This window comes from Pollachius pollachius (assembly GCF_949987615.1).
Source record: "Pollachius pollachius genome assembly, chromosome: 10".
NCBI classification, from domain to species: domain Eukaryota; kingdom Metazoa; phylum Chordata; class Actinopteri; order Gadiformes; family Gadidae; genus Pollachius; species Pollachius pollachius.
In genome coordinates, this window is record NC_136943.1 from 20,980,102 (window position 1) to 21,007,534 (window position 27,433).

Below are 27,433 nucleotides of genomic sequence, written 5' to 3' on the forward strand. Positions count from 1 at the left end.
CAGGCGATTTGAGTGTGAATAGATATCTCCCATTATGGTCCAACACTGTGCCTCTATACATCATAAAAAGGCAGTGCACACAGTCCCAATGGGACACAGAGAATGGCTTGGCCCAGACAGCTATGACAAAGCATAACATTCAGATTACATAACAGTGCATCTCTACATGCATATCACTATCCCTCCCTCCTGCCTTTTTGCACAGTGTGTGGGTATGCACATGTGTGTTTCTGTGTGTGTGTGTGTGTGTGTGTATGTGTAGGTATGTACGTGTGTGTGTGTGTGTGTTTTTGGGGGTATGTATGTGTATTTGTGTTTGTGTGTGTGTGTGTGTGTGTGTGTGTGTGTGCCTGTGTGTTTGCGCGTGCATAACTAACTGTGCTTCCGTACCACTCAGCACTGAGCCACCAAATCCCAGCTTACACTCGCATCCAGAGCCTACCAAGAAGAATGAGCCATCCGCATGACTGTCCATCCTAATCTAATTATAGCTGCACCTCAGAACATGTTGCATAAGGACACACAGTGAACGAGGAGGCCAGTGAACGAGGAGGCCAGTGAACGAGGAGGCCAGTGAACGAGGAGGCCAGTCCTGAATGTATCCCATGGTCTGTATCAGGGGATTAAAGATTGTCTCTTTCGACGGTGTCTTAAATCGATCAACCACCCACTTGAAGATCATCTTCCCCCAAACACAGAGTTTGAAGTTATCTGAATTGGATTTGAAGTTCTATATGATGTCATCTGATCTAAAGCTTATTGTGACAGTTAATAAGGCAGTTGAATGGCATCCACACCCTGGACCACCCAACCGCCAACGGAGAACATTCTTTGCTGCATAATGCTTTAAGAGTCCTTGAAGAGAGCCTTGTATGTTAGATATGTCTGAACTCCAGCACATCGAGATTCAAATAGGGCTGGCTAATTATATTTATAGTAGCATAAAGATTGCTAGTGGGTGAGGGGGTCATTATGCCCCCCACATACTCACTATGGCAACACATTGGGTACCTTGAAAAGTGCTGTATTTTAACAGTTATAGACAGAACCCAATTACGGATATGGACAAGCAAGGTATAGTAACAATCATATTTAATTGTGTCCAGGCTGGGGTTTGATATGTAAAAAAACTGGTATTTGGGCTTTAGGAATGGTGAGTGAATCCAGGGGCTGGCTTGGCAGCGGAGACCCGAGGGTGAGCTGGCTGGCATGGTGGTGGTGTTGTTGGTGGTGTGGTGGTGGTGTTGGTGGTGTGGTGGTGGTGGTGGACAGGCAGGCTGGTCATCTAGAAGACAGGGAGAACAGGTATTAGTTTACAGGTCTGAAGATAACTGCCTGGTTCTTGTACAGTGGTGGAGATGATTGCAGATGATGACCAGGTATGCAGAGGAGCAGGGGAGGGGCAATGAATTGACAGACAGACAGACAGGGGGAGGAGTCATGAACTATATAAAGGCAATTCACTGTTATTATTACTTTGCTACTTACTTTGCTACATTTAGGCCTACTTACGTATTCAGAAATGTATATTGTTAATTCAAGTGGGACATTGTAACCATATACTTATGATACATTTGAATACTTCAACTTTCAAAACATAATAAGTTATTTATATTGTAGTAAAGTGTATAGTGGTCTTGACTAACACCATGCTGCTCCGGGTCATGCTCAATTTCAAATCTCTTCTCAGCTCTAGAGAGGCCTCTACCACAGCTGGTTATCTGAAATATTTCCATATTTACCATCGCTAGAGGTCATCAGAGGTTCACCACCGTCGATGTCGCAACCACATAATTTTCCCAAACACTTCCCTCTGACGTCACGGCTCCGGTCCCGCCCCCTGCTCTTCTGTTGGCGTGTCGTGATGCCGCACGAGACTCTCAGCTCCTGGCAGCAGGCGAGGAGGAGACTGACAGATCCTCAGCTCTGGTTGTTAAAAAAGTAGTTTATTGTGATTTTAAAAAGTGAGTCAAAAGTGACTGTTCCTTGTCTATTAACGATACGATATCAGAATTCCACTTGTCACTTGGTCAGCTGTCGTTAAGTCTCGCCGGTCGTTGATCTCATTCACAAGTCGGTCCAGTGAGTGGTAAGTGGCGCGGTTAGCCTTAGCACAGGAGCTAACCCTCAACAATAACTAATCACACACTGACGTCTGGCTGTCACAGGTCAAAAGATCAACAATTACACCTCCAATATGCTGTTTTCTCATTGTTTGATTATAGACTGTGTACCCCCTTCGTTTAATACCCTGATAGTCACTTGCTATACACGTTAATGCTTGTAATACCGAGGGATGAGAGTAAAGTGTGGTCCTGTACGACTCATTAATGTACACGTCCAGTCACTAACAACGATACTTTCATTACTTCGTGAAAATTTTTATCTTCCCCGTTACATTTTGGCTCTTTGATCCTCTTTAAGTTGCTCCACATGCTTGCTGTAGTTCGTCCTCTCAATAAGAGAGACGCTGATGTGACTGAATGTGCAGCCCTTTGCTGTCGCTTCTGGGGTTCAGCCGCCGCAGAGACCTCCGATGGGATCTCACCTCAGTCACTTTTTAACGATGTTATTTCACTAAATTTAAACATAATGCCAAGTTAAGTTTCTCCTGACCCGACCCTCAGTCTTAACAAGATGGGAGCATGGCTTTTTGCTCCCATCTTGTCAAGACTGACGGTTCAGCAGGACCTTAACCTAGCATAATGTTATTTAACTCAATTTAAACATAACGCCAGGTTATGGTCCTCTTGACCGACCGTCTTGAAAATACGGGAGCCTTGCTTTTGGGTTATGATAGTGGCAGTTTGAACGTGAACTTGAAAAGCCTCCACAGGTTGAGTCTGGTTTTGATTTCCAATCAGGCTTTTCTACATTCCGCCTCTCACTCTCACAACATTTGCCTGTGGGTATATCGTGTAATATTTTGAATGAAAATGCAAATAAAAATGGTGTATAGCAGTTGGCACACATAATTGCAAACGGAACGGGATTTTTATCTGTAGTTTGTAATTGCCCTTTCTTTGTGTGGGATCTATTCTCGTGAGCCGTGTGAGTAAACACCGAATCTCACTCGGGGTTAGTCACAGCGTCTCCCCCGAGGGAGAGGCGTCTTGGTTACCTGCTGCAGTCAAAATAATAACAAAGTACAGGCTGCCATTAACGCACAGATTCAAACACATTGAATAGTGACGTAGCACATTTGATTTATCACATCCTCACATGACCCCCACACCTGCATGGTGGCTATAATCTCCTGAGCTGTGCTGTGCTTCTCTCGATTCCGCAGACTACGGACGCGGGGAAAGGCCATCGCTCTGTTTCAACAGCTGGCTCGCCTTCTGCACCCTCTGAACATGTTGGCCTGGAACTGAACAGGCCACACCCTCTTCAAAATTTCCTCAATGCCTGTGGGATTACCACCTCACAACCCCTCCACTCCTGCATCCATCGGATCTGCTTTGCAATAAAGGGGCATTGGGAGTCCCAGATCCAGACACTGGTTGAGCAGAGAATCTCTTAAAGCGACCGCCAAATTGTGCCAGAGCTCAGTCCAGGAGAGGTCAGAGGGTCGCTCCTAATCCAGCCAGCCAGCCAGACGCCGGGGCTGGTGAGCAGGCGGGCCCCGGGCAGCGAGCGATGAGCTGGGCTGAGGAGGACTGGACGGTGGGGCTGTCGGGCCGCGTCCTGCTCAAGGTGAAGGAGCTGCAGGTCCAGCAGGACCGACTCTCCAGGGAGAATAAGCAGAGGCAGCTGCAGCTCGACAACTCCCAGGATGCACTCAACAAGCAGAAGATCAAGGTACTCAGAGAATCCATCCCTCTTTCTCTTGAGTGACTCTCAATGCGTGATGTGTTTGACTAATGATTATCACACACCCTCTTATAAAGGAATGTCAGAAGTTAATGTCTTAAGTATTAAGTATTGCAGACAAGAGCTTTATTGTGTTAAGTCATATTTATGTAGCAAGCTTTTAAAATCTTGGCAAAGCCATTTCAAGCTTTGCGCCACCATTTCACCGTAAATAGTTACACCTCTGTCATGCAAAATATTACATTAAAACAAAATCATAGTCTTGCCAAATCATTATGTAACTCTGCCATGGATTATAATCTGCTTCCTTTACAATTTTGCGTGTATTCAAATCCAAAGTGTTTCTTTAAATGGTCTTCTGTGCATGTATGTCCGTACACACATGGTCCTCAGCAGTAGACTCGCATAGTATGTTTGAATTAATATCTTTATTTTAAAGACACCCAATGCAGTTGACATATTTAGTGTGCTTGGGGGGGTCTGACCCCCGCCCCCTACCAGAGAAGGTGTCTAGGAGCTGGGCTCGCACCATGCTATAGCTTCTGGTCTCCTGTCTCCTAGCATGAGGAGGTGCGCCGGGAGCTCCAGATCCTGCAGCGAGAGCTCAAGGGGGTCCAGGAGGACGCGCAGGCCCAGACCAGCAGCGCCCAGCGCCTGTCCCTGGAGCTACAGACCAGGCAGACCCTGGTGTGCTCCCTGGAGGGCCAGCTGGACGCCGCACGCAACCTCACCCAGAACCTGACGCTGGAGGTCAAAAGGTCTGTTCTCTGCCTTTTGTTGTTGTGTTGCAGAAGCTTTCATAGTAGTATTGCATGTGCTCTAGTTTGATGCCCTGTGAAGGCAATGGATTAATGAGGATATGAACAGTGGTTGTGTGTAATCTCTAAAGTCCATTTCATTATCACCTGATTTGATCCGGTATAGATAACACTTCTTAATTAGGTCAAAGTGTTTTATTAGTCAAATGCAGAGTGTAACACAGGGTCATTCTGAACACTTTAATTCCTTGTGGCATGGCAAACAACAAATACAGGTAAAATACATCAATGAGGTTCAGTTTATCATAGGATGTCTATTTCAGTCTAGGTAATACAATATGTAATACAATATTTGATTGGTCGGTCCATTAGTTTGTCAAAACAATTAGACAAAAGTTGCTATCCAAATAATTACTCATCTTTCGGTTTCCATTGTTAATTAGTCGGATTTGTAAGAATGGAGTAGGTTCACTTTTAACCAAAAGACACCAAAGACCTTAGTTCCTCTAATGGTTTAAAAAAGTATTTACTCTCAATCATTCTTATTGCCTCCATGAATGAACGCAATTTGATTGTTGACTGAAATTATGAACAGAGCAACGCTAAAGAATAGTGAAACAAAACCAAGAGTCATTGGTGCATTTTGTTAGTGTAAAGACCGTCCCATTAAGGTTTAATATCATCCTGGGTGGGTCTGGTATCCACCACCACGCCTCCCAGACATAATCCAGGAGAAAGACCGCGGAGCTCAGCTCGTTTCCCTCATTCATGTTTGACACAATACAATGCACTCCTTGTTTAAATGTCAACAGTTAAAGCTATGTCCTCTGACCTCACTTTGATCCCACCCACCACACCTTTTATGAACCTCACCTCAAGCTTTTTATGAATGCTGTCCAATGACCGATCTCCCTCTCTTTCCCATTCTTTCTTTCCCTCTTTCCTTCCTTCTTTCTTTTGTGTCTGTGTTTCCCCCCTGTCTCTCACTCTCCGGCAGGCTGGAGGCGGAGCTGGAGAAGCTGCAGACCAGCCAGGAGTCCGGCCTCTTCTCCACCCCCTGCTGGAACACGACCTCACCCTGGGAACACAATGGTATTGAAACAAAACATGCTGCTCCTACTGCTGCTGCACTCCTACTGCCTGGCCCTGTATGGCATCTGAGTCTTTGTTTTCCTATTGTTGTCTATTGACACGCATTGACCTGCATGAGTGCTGAAGTAAATAATCCTCACTGAGTCAAACATAAAGTTCAGGATATTGTAGCCAACCAAGGTTTGTTTAGGCACTGGGTTTATATTGTAGTGTTTAACTACCCACCGCCTCTCCATTTGTGACCAAATGGAGGGCTAACTACCTCTACCCTCTTCAAATGAAAGGGCTCCAATGAGCAGGTTATGACAACTGGTGAAAGAGAGACTAACATTTACTGAATGGGATGTCTGTAAAGTCTCTAATTCTCTCAGGGTTTGGTAAGAAATGTATCGGCACATTCAAGCGGTTTGATGTTCTAATGCTGTGTAGGAACGATATTCTCTTCCTATAATGAATCCAATGGCTGTCTCTCTCTATCTGTCTCTCTGTCCCTGTCCGAGGGACCTTTACATTGCTTGCATTCTACGAAGGAGGCTTGGGCGGTATCACGGTATTATGGTAACCAGGGTATTAAAAAATACAGATATCGAATAGTAATGCGCGATATATACGATATAAACGATAAAAATATGGCCTACGGTAGAGATAATTAATTCTATCGCTCTATCGCGATAATGCATGTTGATGACGCAAAATACAATGTTTAATTTTTGGTTTGGTGCGGTTCCTTTTCACATTGCAATTTTCGCAACAGTGCCAGAATTCGTCAACAAAACTGCATGTGTGCAAAGAACGTTAATTCATTGGACAAAAAGGTCTGGGGCAGGGTAAAGCGTTAAAGAAAAAGGGGGGGGGGGGAAGCACCGGTGAAAGTAAACAATCATTGATATCCAGCGTGATATACATTGATCTGCGGACTGGTCCAACTCCTTCTCCCTCATCCTGACTCGGAATTGGTTGAATGCATCGGCATTTTTAAGTTATGTTTTCCACCATACTTTTTACTTGCTTTTGTCGGACCGTCGGGTGGTGGCTCAACATGGAGCAAAGAGGAGACGGAATGTCTTTTGGATATCGGACCCAAATATTCAATAGACGTTCCGTCTCCTCTTTGCTCCATGTTGAGCAACGTCTCCGAGACCACCTCTCCGGCTGGGTCAACCTCATTTTGATCAATAAAAAATGTCACGCAATCGACAAAAATCGTAACAATCAATGATCGATCATCAATTAATCATGCCCATCCCTAATTGTCAGTACAGTGTCTGTTCCTTATCTAGAAAGACACACGTTTTTCCTGTTCTCTGCATCTTGGGTGGCATTTAAGAACCAAGGACTTAAACTAAGTGTAGTGCCTTTTAGAATGGTTTGCACTAAAGGAAAGAAACCCAATACTAATTTTATTTATCTGCAACATTATGTTGTATGATTACAGTGTTTCACAATAAATGTTCTCGAAATGACATAATATATTTCTCTTTTTTTTAGATACATTTAGCAGTTTGGCTTTCCTTAGGGTCTATGTAACCTGTTCTGAATTTGTTCAGATTTTATATTGTGTTATATATCGTTATCGCAAGAGGCTGCAATGTATATCGCAATATGGATTTTAGGCCATATCGCCCTTCTCTAATATCGTACACCTTCTAAAATACAAATGCATCTATTTCGGGTAAGCTTTTTTCAGACATCTTATAAATACATTCTTTACAAATTTTTAGCAAAGTTGTGAAGCAGGATATATAATCGAATAGTCCAAGATAAAGTCCTCACCGCTGCATTGTGGTTGAGACTGTACAGGTTTGTTTGCCAACCGGCCCGGGTCGCTGGAGTTCCCCCGCGTTTGACAAGTTTCTCAATAATGGCCGCCAGCCCAGGACGTACCGACAAAGTGACATTGATAGCAGCACAGTGCTGCTGTCTGAATCCTGTGTGTCTAGCGATGTCTGAATGCCCAGGAGAGGGACGTGCAGCAGCACACCTCTATAGAGCCATCATTTGGTCAATATTTACAAAAGTACCCTGCCCTTAACAAAAGCCTAACTAAAACGCCATTAACTCGGATGTGTCTCCCCTTACAAAATGTCCGCTATGGATAGTAAAAAGCAGGTGAAACACAGCGTGGCCATTGGCACTCCAGTATGGGTGTGACGTCCATAGACTGTATATAATGCAGGTTAAACCTAGATTACATATGTGTACATTGGTGGAAACTATCGCTGACTTCTAGAAAAGACGAGGGCGCATGTAGGTCACAATCGTTAAGATTTAGACCGAATCTATGGAAGAACGACTCTTAAACTTACTTTACATATGTGCACATTGGTGGAAACTTTCGCTGAATTCTAAGCAAACAGGGGAACAAATAGGTCCCACTCGTTGAGATTCAGACCGAATCTATGGAAGAAGGGCTCTTGTGTCCTATCTATTCATTATTCTAAAGTCCATAAGTATTTAAACCGAGCAAGACTCGTTGAAGTTGGTAAATTGCGTATTAGACACAGAGGATTCTAGGCTAGACAATGTCATACATGCTACAATGACTTCAGCAGCCGTTTTTGACGTCATACACTATCTACCCCGGTTAAATGTCAGAAAGGTATGAAAAAACGTATACCGCCCAAGCCTTTGGGGCGATGTTGTTCCCATGGTTACGACCAAGCCAACTTTGTTACACTTTTTGTTAGCTAGTACTACCGTCGTTGAATTTGAGCCTTCCGTTACACTATAAGTGTCCAAGAAGCTTGACACTCTAACTGACCCGGACATCAACATCCAACGCTGCCCGGACGGAGCGCCACACACGCTCACACACCTCCCCATCGGTGTCCCTTCGTCGTGAAGTTGAAATGCCTCGTAAAACACACTTTGATGTCATGGGAAGAACTGGAGTTCGGAGGAGAGTAGAAAGTTCACAAACTGGTTGGCGGACAGTGGCAAGAATAGGGGATTTTACACTGTAATCTTATTTGATTAACAGTGTCAAAAAGGCATAGATAGCTCATGTTGAGGATCTGATAAGACATATGGCATATTACCACGTTTACAGACGATAAACTGACCAATTTAGGGTTCACTGCCCCTTTAAAAGCCACAGGCCCTCCATCTACTGTGGAGTTTTTACAATTCCCTTGTCCCTCTCTATCCCTCTCTCTTTGTGTGTCCTGCGTTCCTCTCTCTCCAGTCCATTCTTTCTCTCCCCGGGGACTGTGCGGCGCTGTGTCCTTCCGTCCTCGTCGTTGAATACACCGAGCTCTGCTTTGGCAGTTCACTGCTGCCTCTAATTGGGTGGATGTCATTTTTCTGTGCTCATCTTTCTCGTCGGCCTCCTTGATGTGGTGTTTCCGCCGGGCAGCAGGGAAGGAGGAGAGGACGGGCCAGAGAGGGGATGGGGACAGCCGGAGTGTCAGAGTAAGACACCAACAGTTTGGATCAACTCTTATTTTACCCAAACTCTTGCCAGTACTGTAATTGGTTATTACAGCCTATGCCATGATTTTAAAAGACTGAGAAAAGGCTTTCATTTGTGTTTTTAGCTTTTAAAGCTCTATTGGGATTGTTTATATTATGTTTTTGTTTGTCTTAGTGTAGGTTATTTCTAACCCCCCCTCCCTCCCCATGTCTCTCCACAGCAGCAGCTGCAGTTCTCCGACACGCCCACAGGCTCGTTGCCACGGCAAGGCAGCAGGGCCCCACAACGCCACTCCTCCGACCAATCGGAGACCTTCTCCACTCCCATGGCGGTGTTTCCGTGGGAGCGGGACGACTCAAAGCTCACCAGCCGGGGTCGCTGCCGGGCCCCGACTCCCCAGGCCCCCCCCACTGATCCCCGGGGCGGCAGCCAGTCACAGCCTAGGGACCCCGGGAGGACGGAGGACGTCCGCAAAGAGGCCGATGGTGAGTGGTGAACCGAGAGCTGTTACCACGGCGACAGAGTTTGCAATGTCGTGACGACGGCGTCTGACGCACACGCAGACAGATAGGATTCAGAAGGACCAGAGTCGTTCCGTTGGTTCAACCCAGATGTTTATTGTGTTGTACCCTGGTGGTCGTTCTAGTTTATACTTTTAAGAGTTTTTTTTCTACAGGTTCTCCAAAATCTGATATTATTACATTTAGTGAGGCTAGACTGTGTTAACCGTGGCCGGTCACCCACCCCGCGTCTATGTCCTACCCTGCCTGCCCTACCTAACACGGGTGTACTGAACTACATGCTCAGAGATAGATCCGGAAGCCTCCCCAGGAAGGCTTTGGGGGCAGTGTCTGAGCACTGAAAGGGAGGGGGGGCAGTCAGCTCATTGATAGGTTGCTCTGTGAAGCCCTGTGTCATCAGGGTCTAAATAGATAAAGAACTGCCCAACAGCCTATTCAAAGGCTTCCTCAGCCTGTTGGATGGTTTGTGTGTGTGTGTGTGTGTGTGTGTGTGTGTGTGTGTGTGTGTGTGTGTGTGTGTGTGTGTGTGTGTGTGTGTGTGTGTGTGTGTGTGTGTGTGTGTGTGTGTGTCTGACTACTTGTTGGCCATAGAAAACAAACAGATTTGGTCTGATCAATGCCCTTCTGCCTCATGGAGATAACTATATTTTTATATGGATTGACCCGGTTGTTAACGGACAGTGTTATTGCTGGGTTGGACTCGTGCGTTATGTAACCTATGAACTGGAGTATACCAACAAAGTGTTTTTTCCCTATTAGTCATCATGACGCATCACGTTCCATCTTTCTTTTTTACCTCGTTCGGCAAAAATGTTTTTCCCCAATGTTTTAACCCATTGACTTTCTTTGAACTAAACCGTCAAGTGTTGTGTTTTGAGCTAAATCCTGTATCGTCATTTTTTATTACACGAAAGTTAGACCGGCACTCTTGAGTATAACCACATACATCAAAGAAAATAAAACTTTGCTTGCGCTATAGTTTACAAACAACCAAGAAGAACAACCCCATTGTCTTTCATTTGAGTTGTTATATCTCTTAAGTTTTTGGTTAGGATATTATTACATTGATCAACACCAGGTCAGACAGATAAACAAAGACGGATGCAGCTTAAACTGTACTTTGGTCAACATGTGCGATGTGGACTTTTTATACCTTAGAGCTCCACTTTAGCAGCATAATGTAGTCCTCGTTTGTAGCCAGCTTGGTTAATTATCACGTGTTCGTTACACATTATACATACTACTTTACTGGTGTGGTTGTAATAGGTTCATTTATCCAACATGACAGAGATTCTGAAAGAGGAGCAGAAATGCTATCGTAGTTAAACGCCACAGTGTGTTGGGCATTTCTTATGATATTATGAAATGGCTCATTATAAGGCTCCTTTACAACAATGGCACTAGCTTAAAATAGTATGACGTAGTCTGCGTCAGTATCAAGCATTGGGATAGCACGTGCACCAACCCATCTTCATAACCTTACAGTATCTGAACCTGAGCTGAAGCAGGGGGTTCCCTCTCACACTGTAACCTCATGTCTGCTCCCAGCATGTGCGTCTGAGCTGCGAGGCCGCATCGGCGCCCTGGAGGCGGAGCTCCGCTCGGAGACCAACCGACTGAAGGCCAGCCAGGACCAGCTGGGGCGGAGCCAGAAGGAGCTGGCCGTCGCAGAGACCAGCCTTCAGAAGAGCCGCAGCCAGATCAGCCAGGCCCAGACACGCACGCTTCAGGAGACCGACCGGGTAACACCAGCAGGGACGCACATACCTACACCAATCAGTTCACTGACGCAGTAACACGAGCAAAGACTCATACCTACACCAATAAGTTCACTGACGCCAATTAGTTCACTGGCGCAGTCCTGTCTACTCCCTCGAGATCGACGCGACGAATTTAAGTGTGTGTGTGTGTGTGTGTGTGTGTGTCAGGCGTCGATGGCGGAGCAGAAGGTGAAGAAGCTGCAGGAGGAGCTGAAGTGCCAGGGTCAGAACGCGGAGAGCAGCCGTCTGCAGCACCAGCAGCGCACCAAAGAGCTGGAGAAGCAGCACCAGATGGTGAGCGAGCGGTGAAGGCATGTGGTAGAACATACCTGAGGACCACATGGCCACACACGATGGTGGGGTGAAGGCATGTGGCAGAACATACCTGGTGGGGTGAAGGCATGTGGCAGAACATACCTGAGGACCACATGGCTACACGCGATGGTGGGGTGAAGGCATGTGGCAGAACATACCTGAGGACCACATGGCCAAACATAATGGTGTTGTGATGGCATGTGGCAGAACATGCATGTGATCCATTTGGCCACACACGATGGTGTTGGATGAGTGATTGACCAGACTCATTAAACTGGCTGATCGACAAGATTAGAGATAGAATAGAATGCAAATGACTGAGAAAAGGAATCGTACTTTTGAGCAGTTGAGGAATAAAGCCAATTAGAGAAATGAAACCACTCTACATTCTACACATTTCTCAATGTGGATGGCTGGATGATTGATGACCAGTGCCATTGATTGGCATGTGTCTACCACGTACAAAATAATGGGAATTAAGTTAGACCATGACTCTGAGTATAATCACATATATCAAAGAAAATAGTTGTTTACAAACAACCAAGAAGAGCCGTTGAAGAAGGCAAAGTGAAACTGATCACTGTAGATTTATGAGTACGGTGACCCAGTCACACAGGCAGAATGTACAACACAGTGAATCACAGTAACGGTCTCAAAGAGCTTCACGACCCCCCCCACGTCACCCCTCTGAAGGGCAAGGAACAACTCTTACTAACCTTTCCCCTCCCTCTGCCAGGGGGGGGGAAGCAGTGCCATGGGTGCCATAGCGGGCAGGCATAATGGAAGCATAACAGTTTAAGGAAAAAGTCTTAAATTGAAACCCAATCTTTTGGCTTCATCGGTGTGTATGTGTTATAACAGGACGTGTCGGAGCTCCAGAAGGAGAGGCAGCGCCTGGAGAAGCAGCAGCAGCAGGAGGTGACCAAGCTGAACCAGGAGCTGCAGCAGGCCAGAGTCCTGCACAACACCCTTCAGGCCCAGGCCGAGAAGGTACACACAGGGCAGACAGCAGCGGGCCCCTAGGCAAATCTGTATTTACATGGTGTAGGAGCACACATGCAAACATACAGACACACACGTTTACACAGACAAGCGCACACACACACACACAGGTACACGGTCAAACATAGTCCTGCAGGTTATTACGCACAGAATTGTCAATGCACAATCAGCTGTCTTAGATAAAGCCTTTGGCAGTATTCCAATACAGGAAGCAGCTGTCATTGATAAACGTATCGCCAATATCGCCTCAGATGCTACAATGTGTTTCCCCAGCTACTTCCTGCCTGCCTGTGCCTCCCCCTTTCTCTCTATTTCTCTATCTCTTTCCCACTCTCTTGATGCTCACCGACCTGACCGTCACTTGTTTTCTCCCACCACCCACCTTGTTAAAACACTGTCCTCTCTCATGTGTTTTCCTGTTCTCCCTCCTCCCACTGTGCTCTGGGTTTATGTTCCCAGTGGACGTGCTCACTGGCGCCAAGGTAAAACTGCTCAGCACTAGGGTTGTGAGACACTCCGTTATTGGTTAGAATATAAAGTGTGTGTGTGTGTAATCGGTGTGCCAAAGTCTAATCACTGTCACATCAAGCATGTGTGTGTGTGCGTGTGTGCGTGCCCGTTTGTGCGTCAGAAGTGCATGTCTGCATTAGGGGCAGGCTTTTCTTTTAACATTGTTTGGGTTGAGTTGAAACCACCGTCACTTGCATGGGGCAATGCTGTGAAGGCATAACTCATCTCTCTGAGTCTGCATACGCATGTGCCTGTGTGCAGATAATAAATACCTTGTGCTGCGGTCCCCTGAAACGTTTCCATGGCTTCTAATCCGACAGCAGCAGACAAAGGGAACCCCTGAGTCTAAATCAGTTACCCCAGCGGTGTCCTTGCCTCCCTCAGCTTATCTCCAGTGTGTTTGCTGTGATAAGGCCGCTCTGATAATGAGCATTTGTATTAACAAAGTAAACACAGGAATTACAGTGCCCAGCAGTACAATAGCAGCCTTTATGTTTGGTCAAGAAGCCTGAAAGTCCTTCAGGTTCTTGATCAACATAAACTAAAGGAGTTTGGTTAGACAGAAATCCTCCATGGTCCTTAGGACCTTAGAATCAGCTATTAGCAGGGTTGGGTATCATTTGAAAAGGTTTTTTTTAAACTGAAAGGGATGCCTTCCAACAATTACCAACAAGATCAAATAATATACATTCATCTGTTAATTTATCAAACGTTATATTTTATTTAACTATCCCCCTTCAAGTGATGTGCAACAGTATCTAAAAACTTAAAATAACCATTTCAAAAGAGAGGTGTCCGACACAACGCCTTTATCATTTTCCCAGGAGATCTCTCGGAACATGTTAAATAATAAACTCAATTATTATTGAGTTTATAAATGTCTTAGTGTGGTTTGGAATGCCCTAGCTGTATTCAGCTGCGCTGCAGTCAGACCTCATTCCCATCGCAGACTTCTGTTCATCCCTTTAAAACCCATTCCAAGAAAAACCAAAAGTGGAGTACCTAGACCGGGGCAGTGCTTCAGCCCCGTGGGTACCATCATATGGGGATCGGTATCCAACCCTCGCTATGAGTGTCTCCTTTGCTTCCTTACTCATCCACTTTTTCACCCTTTAAATCCCTTTCCTCATCATTTTTTCATGATCACAACTGGCACCTTTTACTGTTTGGCCTTCATTTCTTTCCGTCGTGTTCGTCTGGAGTTCTATGTATTTTTGATGAGTCTCATCGTCTCTCTTTGTCTCTCGGCCAGTTGTCCCTCCAGAAACAAGCGTCGGAACGAGAGGTGGAGGCTCTGAAAGCCAAGCTTAAATGGACCGAGGGACAGCTGCAGGAAAGCGAGAAGAAGGAGGCTCAGACACAAGCCAAGCTGACGGTAACACACACACACACACACACACACACACACACACACACACACACACACACACACACACACACACACACACACACACACACACACACACACACACACACACACACACGTTTCTAAATGTCTGGGTTAATTAATAATTCATTGCCTCAGCATCAATCACATTAAGAATTTGATAAATTTTTAAACAGCATCAGACTTGACCATATGTCAAGTGTTGCTCAGTGTTAACTATGGCCAGGATCACAAGCTACAGTATATACAGTGCCTTGCAAAAGTATTCACCCCCCTTGGCATTTTTCGAGTTTTGTTGCCTCACAACCTGGAATTATCATGGATTGTTTGAGGATTTGCATAATTAAATTTACAGAACATGCCTACAACTTTGAAGATGTTTTTTTTTTTTTTATTGTGAAGCAAACAACAAATAGGACAAAATGACAGAAAAAGTCAATGTGCATAACTATTCACCCCCCTAAAGTCAATACTTTGTAGAGCCACCTTTTGCGGCGATCACAGCTCCAAGTCGCTTTGGATAAGTCTCTATGAGCTTGCCACATCTTACCACTGGGATTTTTGCCCATTCCTCCTTGAAAAACTGCTCCAGCTCCTTCAAGTTGGATGGTTTGCGCTTGTGAACAGCAATCTTTAAGTCTGACCACAGATTTTCTATTGGATTGAGGTCTGGGCTTTGACTAGGCCATTCCAACACATTTACATGTTTCCCCTTAAACCACTCAAGTGTTGCTTTTGCAGTGTGTTTGGGGTCATTGTCCTGCTGGAAGGTGAACCTCCGTCCCAGCCTCAAATCACGCACAGAGCGGTACAGGTTTTGCTCAAGAACATCCCTGTATTTAGCACCATCCATCTTTCCCTCAACTCTGACCAGTTTCCCAGTCCCGGCTGCTGAAAAACATCCCCACAGGATGATGCTGCCACCACCATGTTTCACTGTGGGGATGGTGTTGTTTGGGTGATGCGATGTGTTGGAATTGCGCCAGACATAGCGTTTTCTTTGATGGCCAAAAATTTCAATTTTAGTCTCATCAGACCAGAGCACCTTCCTCCGTACATTTTGGGAGTCTCCCACATGCCTTTTCGCAAACTCAAAACGTGCCATTTTGTTTTTTGCTGAAAGTAATGGCTTTCTTCTGGCCACTCTGCCATAAAGCCCAACTCTATGGAGCGTACGGCTTATTGTCGTCCTATGTACAGATACTCCAGTCTCTGCTGTGGAACTCTGCAGCTCCTCCAGGGTTACCTTAGGTCTCTGTGCTGCCTCTCTTATTAATGCCCTCCTTGCCCTGTCCGTGAGTTTTGGTGGGCGGCCGTCTCTTGGCAGGTTTGCTGTTGTGCCATGTTCTTTCCATTTGGTTATGATAGATTTGATGGTGCTCCTGGGGATCATCAAAGATTTGGATATTTTTTTATAACCTAACCCTGACTTGTACTTCTCAACAACATTGTCCCTGACTTGTTTGGAGAGTTCCTTGGTCTTCATGGCAGTGTTTGGTTAGTGGTGCCTCTTGTTTAGGTGTTGTAGCCTCTGGTGCCTTTCAAAAAATGTGTGTATATGTACTGACAGATCATGTGACACTTAGATTGCACACAGGTAGACATCATTTAACTAATTATGTGACTTCTGAAGTGTGTGTTCTTTTTATGGGCGTCATATCAAAGGGGGTGAATACATATGCACATGCCAAATTTCAGTTTTTTATTTCTAAAAAATAGTTTTATGTATATATTTTTCTCATTTCACTTCACCAACTTAGACTATTGTCTTCTGATCCATCACATAAAATTCAGATTAAAAAAATATTGAACTAAAGGCTGTCATGTAACAAAATAGGTAAAAAGCCAAGGGGGGCGAATACTTTTGCAAGGCGCTGTAGACCATTCAGGCACTGCAACTGTTATGTCAGGGGAACAAAAAGGCAACCGCTGATAAATCTGTGGCTTCGACCATGACGTTTATTTGCGTCTACCGCCTATTTAAATGTTGCCTGAGGACTACCTCGAGTCCCTCATGACAATAGTCAGTCAGGTAACTCTAGAACGCTCAAGCAGAAATATGGAAAATGTCTGTGCTCTTGGTATTGGAGAATGGAAGTCATTAGATCCCATGTTGAATCAGATCAGAGGGGGTTCCCCGGTGGCTCAACGGGAAGAGTGAACCCCATTAAGGCTCAGTCCTTACGGCAGTGACCGGAGTTTGATTCCTGCCCGCAGTCCTTTGCTGCATGTCCTCCCCTCGCTCTCTCTCTAAAAAGAATCAAAGATAAGATCGGGGAGCACCTTCATGTCCTCCCAGAAAGAAATAAGAGAATGGTTCAGTTCTCCTTGCGGGGTTGACAGCGAGCTCTGGCTGATCTCTCTCTGAACTCCCGGTTCACGACCAGTCGGACCGCTCGGTTCCCCGCGGGGCGCCTGTGTTTCCTGGTGTCTTTGTGTCCTCTTCTCTGACCGTGGTTCCCGCTGTGCCCACTAGGAGGCGCTGCGGGAGGCGCAGGGCGTGGCCGCCAGCCTGGAACAAAGCACCAGGAGAGGGAAGTCCCTGGAGGAGGAGGGGAGGAGAGCGACGCAGGAGCGGGACGACGCCCTGCTGCTCCTCAAGGAGCTGAGGGGTGAGGAGGAGGAGAGAGGAAGAGCTGCTAAAGGAGGGATGGTGGTCCGGTGCTAAGGATCAATATTAAGTGCTTGGAAAGAATTCATCCTTGTGTGTCATTTATAATGCAGTAGAGCATTAAGTACGTATGATGACATCTGCCCTGCTGACAAAATCTCTCATACCCCTTTCCTTACTCACAGCCACCCCCTGCTGGCCAACTGTGTTCATTCATTCACAAGGGCACAGTCAGTGGTCTTCAACATGTGATGATTTATACCGTTGCACTGTGTTGCACGGGGGTGTAGATGTTATTGATGGATCTTTCACTCCCTTCCCCAGAGCAAAACGCTGCCCTGGCTCTCCCTGCGGCCCCCATCCAGCCCTGCTCCCTGGGTCATAGCTTCTCCCCCCCAGAGCCCCGGCCCTCGGGCCCCAGCAGGAAGACCCCCGAAGAGCAGCGCCCCGGGCAGGGCAGAGGGCGCCAGGCGGCCCCCAAGTACCCCATGGACAGAGAACCCAGGGAAGGCCTCCACGCGGAGCACATGACCGCCAGGGGCCCGTCCATGGACTCTGAGAGCCCGCAGAGGAGCAGACCCGAGGACGACAACGTGATCCGCGGCAACCGCTCTGGGTCGCCGGAGATCCACGCCACGGACCCACCGCACGCCTCGCTCTCCCCACAGTCGGAGGACGCTGTGGAGGCCGGCGTCCCGGCCAAAGAAGCGGGGGTGGACGCGATCGCCCTCCGCAAGGAGAATGCGGCGCTGGCCTCGGACCTGCGGGACGCACGGGAGGAGCTCCAGCGGCGCCTGGAGGACCTGGAGACCCAGCGGCGGGCGGAGGCGGAGGCCCGGACCCGGCTGAAGCAGCTCAGCAAGAAGCGCACGGGCCGCGAGGCCGAGCTGGAGGAGCAGGAGCGGGAGGTCAAAGGGGAGCTGGAGCGGGAACGCTCGGAGACGGAGCGGCTCCGGAAGGCCCTGGCCGCCCTGCAGGCCCAGCTGAGTACTAAGGAGAGAGAGGAGGAGGCGCAGGGGGACCGGGGAAGAGAGGACAGGGAGCAGGAGCTGGTGGAGCTGAACATCCAGATGAAAGCCCAGCTGTCGGAGGCCCGGGCCCAGCTGGCCCTGGAGCGGGAGGAGCGGCAGAGGGAGGAAGAGGAGAGGACGAAGGCTGTTGTGAGCGCTGTGGACGTGGAGGAGAAGGCCGGGCTGAGCGGCCGTCTGGCTGAGCTGGAGGCAGAGCTGGAGGAGCTGAAGCGGCGTGGGGAGAAGGACGTCCTGCGCCCCGAGGCCGACAGCCCGCTGACGTACCTGACGCTGCGCCGCGACGACAAGCTCAACGCCAACCTCGCCGCCCTCTGCCCGGGCCTCGGCGACAACCAGAGCCTGCTCCCCTCGCCAGAACTCAACCGCCTCTTCTGCCTCACCGCCAACCAGCTCAACGCCGCCGCCTCGCAGGCCACCGCCCAGCTCATCCTGGAGGGAGACCAGGGGGCCGAGCTCCTCCCACTCCCACTGCTCTCAGGCGACGGTGCCAGCCCGATGGAGGGAGCCAGCCCGATGGAGGGAGCCAGCCCGGAGCTGGGGGACTCCACCCCAGAGGAGCTCAGCGGAGCCTCTGACTGTCCTGAGACCCCCAGCCCCCCTGACCTGGCCAGGGAGGTGGCCCGCCTGCGGGAGGAGAAGACGGGAATGGCCCGGCGTGCCGAGCAGAGCCAGGCTAAACTACAGGCCCTGCAGTCCCAGGTAGAGACGGAGAGCTTTTAGACCGCTCCTTCTTGGTTTACCTGTATGGTGACCTGTACATTGACCTGTATGTTGACCTGTGGTGACCTGTACATTGACCTGTACATTGACCTGTATATTGACCTGTACATTGACCTGTATATTGACCTGTGGTGACCTGTATATTGACCTGTGGTGACCTGTACATTGACCTGTGGTGACCTGTACATTGACCTGTATATTGACCTGTGGTGACCTGTATATTGACCTGTGGTGACCTGTACATTGACCTGTGGTGACCTGTATATTGACCTGTGGTGACCTGTATATTGACCTATGGTGACCGGTATATTGACCTGTGGTGACCTGTATATTGACCTATGGTGACCTGTATATTGACCTGTATATTGACCTGTGGTGACCTGTATATTGACCTGTGGTGACCTGTATATTGACCTATGGTGACCGGTATATTGACCTGTGGTGACCTGTATATTGACCTATGGTGACCTGTATATTGACCTGTGGTGACCTGTATATTGACCTGTGGTGACCTGTATATTGACCTATGGTGACCGGTATATTGACCTGTGGTGACCTGTATATTGACCTGTGGTGACCTGTATATTGACCTATGGTGACCTGTATATTGACCTGTGGTGACCTGTATGTATCAAGGATCATTTGAACCAAAACAGTTTCTAGATCTGAAGTAATGGATCCGGTTAGGGCAGATTCAATGTTTTTACTTCGTCTCCTAGCACATTTACAATTTATTATTATTATTATTATTATTATTATTATTATTATATAACATATTTGATATTCAAGTAATGTCAGACGAGAGGGCGTGCGGCCAAATTGAGTTTCAGCATGGCTGTGATTGCTCAAAGGCCTCACGACCTTGAGTTTGATTTGGCTTTGATACAACATTTCAACAAGTTAACATTAATAAGCAAACACAGATGATTGTCTGTTTATTAAATCATATATTTGGCTCCGCCAACACAAATAGCTCCCTAGCTGGACTGGGACTGGAATGTTGCAGTCGCATTTTAGCACACCAGCTTTCTACTTTGTATTTACACATTAACTCAGACCAGCAACAGCTACGACAAAATACACCTTAACATAACTTACTTTACATATATCACTTCACTTTGTGAAGTTAAAGTAATTCAGACATTAATTAGCCATTAAACATGAAGACATTAATATAACGTGAAGTATTGCTGAATCACTGGCTTATTTAGTATGTTATTCCCTACCCTTTTGTCACTCTGTCCATCCCTCCCATCTGTCCATCCCTCCCCCCCCCCCCCCCCCCCCCCCCCAGGTGACCCGTCAGACCCAGCAGCTGACCATGGCCTTTGAGCTGCAGAGCCAGCACATCAGAGGCCTTCTGGTGGAGCTGCAGATGAAGGAGGGCGCCCTCCTCAGGCAGGGAGGGGAGCTGCAGGGCTGCAGGCAGGAGCTGGCCCAACTCACGGCCCAGACGGCTCAGATGGAGGGGGACCCGGCACCGGCACCGGCCCTGACCCCGACCCCGACCCCGGGCCCCAGCGGTCCAGGTCCTGAGCTTCACACTGCAGCCTCTCCGTCAGAACCCTCCTCCAGAGACACAGTCAAGCACACAGCCGGTGGCGACAAAGACCAGGCATCGGAACGAAGATCTGACAGCGGAGCAGGAGCCCCGTCGCCAGGGGCCCCCCAGGGGGTCCACGGCCCCCAGGGTGTCCACGGCCCCACCGCGGACCCCCTGCCTCCTGCACACCCAGCGCGCATCTGCAGCGATCCGGGCAGAGAGGGGGGAGGCGGCACGGCGGCACAGACGCCCTCCTCCCGGTCGGAGACCCTGCCGGGCAGCGGTGAGTCTGGGGAGGAGGGCCCCCCCGCCTCAGACGCCAGGGGCCAAGCCTCCGACCCAGGCCCAAAGACGGACCCCTGCAGAGCCGTATCCCGGGCCCCCGGAGGGGAGCCAGAACACCAGGGGGCGGGGTCACTTGGCAGCAGCAAGAGATCCCAGGAATTGACGGTCAGCAGGGATGATGGGGTGGACAGGGAAGACACCAGGAAGGAGGAGAAGGGACAAGACCCTCTGGTGGAAGTCAGCCGCTTGGAGAAGCAGGTGGGCCTTATGGACCTTTTCTTTCCTTATTTTGCCCATCATCCATACAGGGTTTTACACCAGAGTTTAGTGGAAGGGGAAATTCTTCCGAGAAAGAGGCAAAGACAGGGGTCAGTCCAAAATATTTTTTGCATTAAAATAACCAAATCAAACGGTTTGTATATGCTGCTGTAGCTTCCCTCTTTAGATAACTCTATTGCGGAAGCTTTTTGCAGACTTTCTGTGCTTTAAGGACATTACCATATACATATCACATTAGCGAATGCATATCACTTCAGGCAGAGATTACTTACAGACCTAATTGTGCTGGTGAAAAGGATTTTCTCTGTCGGTACTCTGTAAAGTATTTTCACTGTTACGCAGAATTTAATGGTGGTGTATTCAACATGTTGAAGGCCTACCGGCTGCAACATGTTGAATACACCACCCTTAAACACATGGGGGATTGTTCGGGATCGGATGTGAATACCGCCCGTATTCAGAGAGACTAAAGCTCTGCCTCTGCAGGGACGGTGCACAGTTGGATGTTTTATATTATTTTATGTCGAATTTAATACACATGAACAGGCATAATGTCCTCCTCATGTGAAAATGTAACTTAAAAGTGAGGCTTAATTTAGAACAGTTGAGACAGCTGTGAGATACCCTGACATGTGCATGATTCTGAAATGAACTACCAGTGTTCAAAACATTTAGTGTTCATATTCTAGTGTTCATGCCTTCTGTTTCATGTCGTCCCCTCCCCGCCAGGTGGGGGCGCTGCAGGCCGAGCTCAGGACTGTGTCTGAGGAGAAGGAGAAGCAGGCTGAGGAGCTGGTTCTGTGGAGACTGGCCTGCCCTCCCACCGCAGCCTCCAGGCCCCAGGAGCCCAGCCCGGGCCTCAAAGACCCCCCTCCTACGCCGGGCGCCGGCGAGCTTGAGGTCACGAAGGACCTGTGGCAGGACAGCGGCACTCTGACCGTGATCAGAGAGGACCAGCTGATCCTGTCCTGCTCCTCGAAGAAAATACAGGGCACCATGCTGACCTGCAGGTAACAATCTCTCACTCTCTCTGTCTCTGTCTATTTATCACTCACTCACCAACTCAAACACAAGAAGGTTGCAGTGATATAATTAAATGTTTGATGTGGGGTGAGAAGTTTTCTAGGATTAGAATAGGATTGCCTCGGATCATAAATCTCGCCTCACTCTCATGAGACAACTTTGTTGTCTATCAGATACACAGATGATTTTATCCCAGTTCTCTCCTCAAAATCAAAGTATCGTTTGATTCCAGACATGCAGGTATAATCATCGTGGTGCTATTTCTAGAAGTATGAAATCCAAGTATTCCCACTACTTGTGGATGGGATATTAACCTGAATGCTGTTTTTTCCCCCTAAAGAGTGCAGCAGAGTGACCCGACGGAGCCAAAAAGTGTGTTTAACGTTGAGAAGACCTTCACACCACAGGACAGCGACGACCTGATCGACGATGAGGTGATCTGCCCTCTCCTTTTAGCTCTTAAACCGGTTCTTAAACCGGTGTGGTCTAGATGTACTTTTGTGTCGATGAACCGTATCGTTTACTTTAGCATTCAGTCACTTATCTTTTGGTTCAACACTTGACAGCTTGACACGCTGACCAACCAAGAAAGAAATGCACAATGAAGTTCAAGTTCTTTTATTAGTCAAATGCACAACATGACAGGAAAAGCAGTAATAGCTGACAATGACATTTTTGTATTGCAAGCTCTCCTTAACAATGCAAAAAAAAAGTAAAGAAGATAAAAGAGTAAAATGTATCTATCATTTATGGGAACTCCTGTCAAAGCTGTGTGGTCAGTCCAGCGATCTGAACCTCCATGTTCTCCTCCTAGGGCTCCGACAAGGAAAACATGGACACCAACCGCTGTCTGGGTGCTACAACCAAATCGCCGCCGCTGCCGTCGCACGGGGCCCTTGTAAGAGCCTCCAGCGACTCGCGCCGCGGCCCCAGAAACACCACGCCGGGGCCGCCGCAGACCAAAGCCTCGCAGCGCGCCGAGCAGGAAGCCACGCCGACCAACGCCACACAGACCAACGCCACACAGACCAACGCCACGCGCCGCGCCGGACAAGGGGCGCCTTCCCCCACGCCCGCGGCGACCCAGCGGGAGACCAGCGGGCGGCCTTCTCTAAGGAGCGCCGCCACTCAGACCCACGCCTCTCCGCTACCCACCGGACCAGCCGGCCAGCCCCTACTCCTCCACGCCTGCACTCAGACCGAGGAGGTGGTGGAGGAGGAGGTGGTGGAGGAGGAGGTGGTGGTGGAAGAGGAGGTGGTGGAGGAGGAGGTGATGGAGGAGGAGGTGGTGGTGGAAGAGGTGCAGGGGGCGGCGGAGCGGCTGCTGTTCTCCGGGTCGTTCCCCATCCCGGCCGACCCCGCCCGCCTGGCCGAGCGCATCCGCCGCAACCGCAGCCAGCTGTCGGCGGCCTTCGACGACACGGAGTACGAGCCCTACGGCCTCCCCGAGGTGGTGATGAAGGGTAGGTGGAGTGTCGGGGTGTCCCTGAATAAGACCTCACCCGGACTGCGCCTGACCAGCTGTCTGTCGCCCTGTGTGGTTGACTCTGCCGTCGGTGTGTGAATGAATGGTTTTAAATCGCTCTGGATAAAGCGTCCGCAGAATCCCCTAAATGTAAATGATGTCTGGGTGCTCGTCCGGCCTCACGTGTGTTGTATCGCTCTCCCTCCCCCCCAGGGTTCGCCGACATCCCCAGCGGCAACTCGTGTCCCTACATCGTCAGACGCGGCCTGCTGGGCACGCCCGCCGTGCCGCTCCCGCCAACGGACACGCCCCCCAGGGAGGAGACGGACTAGACGCCGGCGCCAGGTAACCAGGGGCGACGCTAGGCCTGTCACCATAACAAATTTTTCTGGGCGATTAATTGCCCCAGAAATTATTGCGATAAGCGATAATATTGCCGTTTTATAATATAATGATAATGGCATAATAATGCGTAATAAAGTACACCCTTTGGAAGATCAATAAACTCCGCCTCCCACACAGACCATGCAACAAGTGACTGACACGTGACGAGGGGGTTTACTCGTTGTGCCCTGTAATTATGAGCCCGAGCCCGATTTCAACCCGACATTTGTTACTTAGGCCTGCTCTGCTAAATATATATAATATATATTATGTATAGAACAGGCCTAGGTGACGCCCGCCATTCAGTGCTCTGTACGGGACAAGGCGTGCGCGGGTGTGTGTGATTTTGTTTGTTTTCTCATTGTCTTCCTCGCTGCTTTCTGTGGGCAGAACCAAAGGACGTCGCGTAGTGACCGGTGGTATCCACAACAACTATCCCAGTCACCGGCATCACCCAGCTGCCAGCAAGTACACCCTCCTGCCACACGTCTACGGGACAATCCGTGAGATGGACACGTCCACCGCGTAGAGGAGGGATGCCTTAATGCCTTCACACAGGGAGCCTTTAGATGTGTATGGATGTCATGAGGGACCGGATGAACCTCTTTTCCAAAAGGAGGCCACAAATACTAGCCTTGCACGCTTTTTGAATGGACCAAATGGGTTGTTATTTTATTTCATTGTTGTATTATTATTTGCCATCCCTCTGAGTGTTTGTGGTTTATGTAATAGAGCTTTATTTTTTCCAAACGGGGGAGAATCCACTTGAAATTGTCAGCTTTCCTTATTTAATGATCTGCCTTTTACAGAAAATGGGATTGTGTGTGTGTGTGTATGTGTGTGTCTGTGTGTGTGTGTGTGTGTCAAGCGAGCAAGTGAAAGTTTGTTCACCAGCGCCTTCTGTGAGATGGGTTTATTGTTTGAGTGTCGTCATCGCAGCTTTGCTGTGTGTGAGTGTGTGTGTGTGTGTGTGTGTGTGTGTGTGTGTGTGTGTGTGTGTGTGTGTGTGTGAGAGTGTGTGCGTATGTGTGTGCACACGTGCGGAGAGAAGAAGACTTGTAGAGCGGGCCTATGACTCACAGACGGACCTGCCGGCTTTCCGCTCCATGTATGGAGCTGCACTGTGTGAAAGCCCCCCTCCCTATGTCTCCTGTGTTCCTCCCCTGCCCTCGCGGCCCCCCCCCCCCCAGCCCATCTATCTCCTCATTTACTGACAAATACCTGCCTGAAGTGTTGCCCTAGGGAATACACTGACCGTTTTAGTCTAGATTTATTCTCCTGGTAGAACCCATCAGATGTAATATATCTGATGGATGTATGTTTTACTTCCCCCCCCACCAACCCCCCCCCACCTCGGTACTTTATATTTATGTTGTGTTTTTGTTTTGTACTGCGAACACGTAGAACACTTTAAAGGATGAGAGGATGAGTCTGTGGCCAGGCCACAGGTGTACTGACCGGGAGGCTGTTTCATCAGAGAGTGGAAGACACACTGCTCTGATTCACTTTGTGTGTGCCAGAGCAAACACTAGTCCCACCTTAGCGTTGAATAGACACTTGCTGTTGTGTAATGAGTGTGTTAAAATGTGTTACTTTTTTATGTACACATTTGATTAGGACAAGGAGGCGTTCTGTAACATAAGAGACTGTTCTTTAACGTTGGCCTTTCGACCATCACACACTGCCTTAATATCTCTGGGATCTGTAGTGTTTTTGTTTTTGTAGTGCTGTTAAACAGTTGAAGGCACTCGTAGCACTGTGAACCTCTCGCCCTCAGGGTGAGGCTGTTGTATGGGAATGGATTGCTGTTGGCACGTAGAATAAAACGCTGCTGCTAAAAAACGCCTTCTGGTTTATTCTACATTCACATTTACATTTAGGGCATTTAACAGACACTTGTATCCAAAGCGACTTACAATAAATACATTTGTCATAAAGTGAAACAATATATTACTGTCAATACAATACGGATGTTCATAGAACCAAGTGCAAAGCATCAACAATCGCTAGGTTAACCCATTCCCTGTATTCAACAAAGATAGCTATGATAAGATGCTACATAACTATGTTCTAGCTAAGTAAGACATACAATAAGTGCGTACATTAAGTGGGTGTTCTACACTTGGGTTGGGAATATGGATAAAATTAGATCTTAATCATTTGATGTATTTTACCATACAGGCGGCTGTTACCTTCTGCAGTTAGGAAGCCTTGCAACAACTTTAAAGACTTCCTCTGATAGTCCGTTTGGATCGTCTTGCAGGCTGGACTTATTTTTCTCTACTGAATTATGTCCAAGAAAGGATTTTAACTAGCGGCGCTCTTTCCTCTTACTTGCCTATTCTAGGCAATATTCTGCAAGGGGGGGGTCGGGCCGAGACAAGTTAACAAGGTCCCAGAGCTGCAGCAGCCATGTCTGCTCTCCTTCCAGCACCTTCTGACTGCTGATCTCCTCAGGTGAGAGAGAAGCACTTTGTGAGGACTGCAGAACTCTCACTTTGGTTTACCTCAACAAAATACCGAAAAAAGGTTTTTTAAAGGCTGGGGAATTAGATCACTACAGAAAACACACTCAAAGACACACACACACAGGCACACACACTGAGACAGACGCACACAGAGAGACACACACACTGAAACACACACTGAGACAGAAAGACACACACACACACACACATACAGCACTCAGGAAACACAGGGTCCCCCCTTTCCCTCTCCTTGGTTGCACGGCCGAGACGTATTGCCACCACACACGCACACACACACACAGACACACACACACGCACACACTCGGGCCCCTTGTTTCTCCCATAGCGTCCTCAGCTGTCAGGGGGTGATGTACGGTACAGAGAATGGGGAAACACCTTCTCTCACACACACTCCACACACCACACATAAACATGCTCTGCTCCTGGAGGAGGGCTGGAGGCTGAGAGGACCCCGCATGCTGCCCGCTACAACCCTCTGGATAGCTCCGGCTCAGCCAACTTAAGGTAAGCAGCAAGTGGTTTTAAAGAGTTCTGTTACATCCATGAAGTTCGTTTGGCCATGTGTGTCTTCTCTTTAAACATGAGTTCTGCGTTTGGTTTCCCTCTCAGACAGCGCTTTGTTGTTGCAACTTATTCCAGTAGTTTGGTGATGTTTTCATGTAACGTCAAGCCACTGTTCTCAGGGGGCTTTAATCTTGATGGCTGAACCAGTGCACGCCCCGGTTTAAAGCTGTATCCTTCCTTTCGGCCTCTGTATAGTTGACATCTGCACAACCCTGTATGTCACCTGTTTTTCCTCAGCTCTATTTTAACATATAATTCATGGTATTATATACACTCACACATCATCAGTGCACATGGATGTCAATCCCTCAATGACCAGCATGTCACGGCGGTCAAAACGAGGATCTGCAGTTATTGCCCATTCCCAGCTCTTAATATATCTGTGTTTTCCCAAGAGCTGAACTTTAGCTGCGGCCTCTTTCCAACATTCAGACATTGAGAATTATTTTTAGGGAGAGAATATTTGAGA

The 27,433-nt window shown here is 48.2% G+C and overlaps 1 protein-coding gene across 3 annotated transcripts; it reads left to right on the top strand.

Annotated features, from left to right (window-relative positions):
- The first annotated feature begins 1,895 nt into the window (after positions 1-1,895).
- LOC307081405 (uncharacterized protein) lies at positions 1,896-25,737 on the top strand. 3 transcript variants are annotated; one of them, XM_079744563.1, is made up of 18 exons: positions 1,896-1,964; positions 3,290-3,801; positions 4,375-4,571; positions 5,569-5,663; positions 9,019-9,074; positions 9,296-9,560; positions 11,145-11,338; positions 11,525-11,650; positions 12,533-12,661; positions 14,436-14,558; positions 17,047-17,182; positions 17,506-18,911; positions 20,227-21,018; positions 21,769-22,049; positions 22,403-22,496; positions 22,877-23,525; positions 23,741-23,872; positions 24,302-25,737. In XM_079744563.1, the coding sequence occupies exons 2-17, from the start codon at positions 3,640-3,642 to the stop codon at positions 23,857-23,859; spliced, it is 4,824 nt and encodes a 1,607-aa protein (XP_079600689.1). In that variant the 5' UTR covers positions 1,896-1,964; positions 3,290-3,639; the 3' UTR covers positions 23,860-23,872; positions 24,302-25,737. The 3 variants fall into 3 exon arrangements, with proteins under 3 accessions (XP_079600689.1, XP_079600688.1, XP_079600690.1); XM_079744562.1 differs by having other exon boundaries at positions 1,900-2,089; XM_079744564.1 differs by having other exon boundaries at positions 1,900-2,089; positions 9,299-9,560.
- The last annotated feature ends 1,696 nt before the right edge of the window (positions 25,738-27,433 follow it).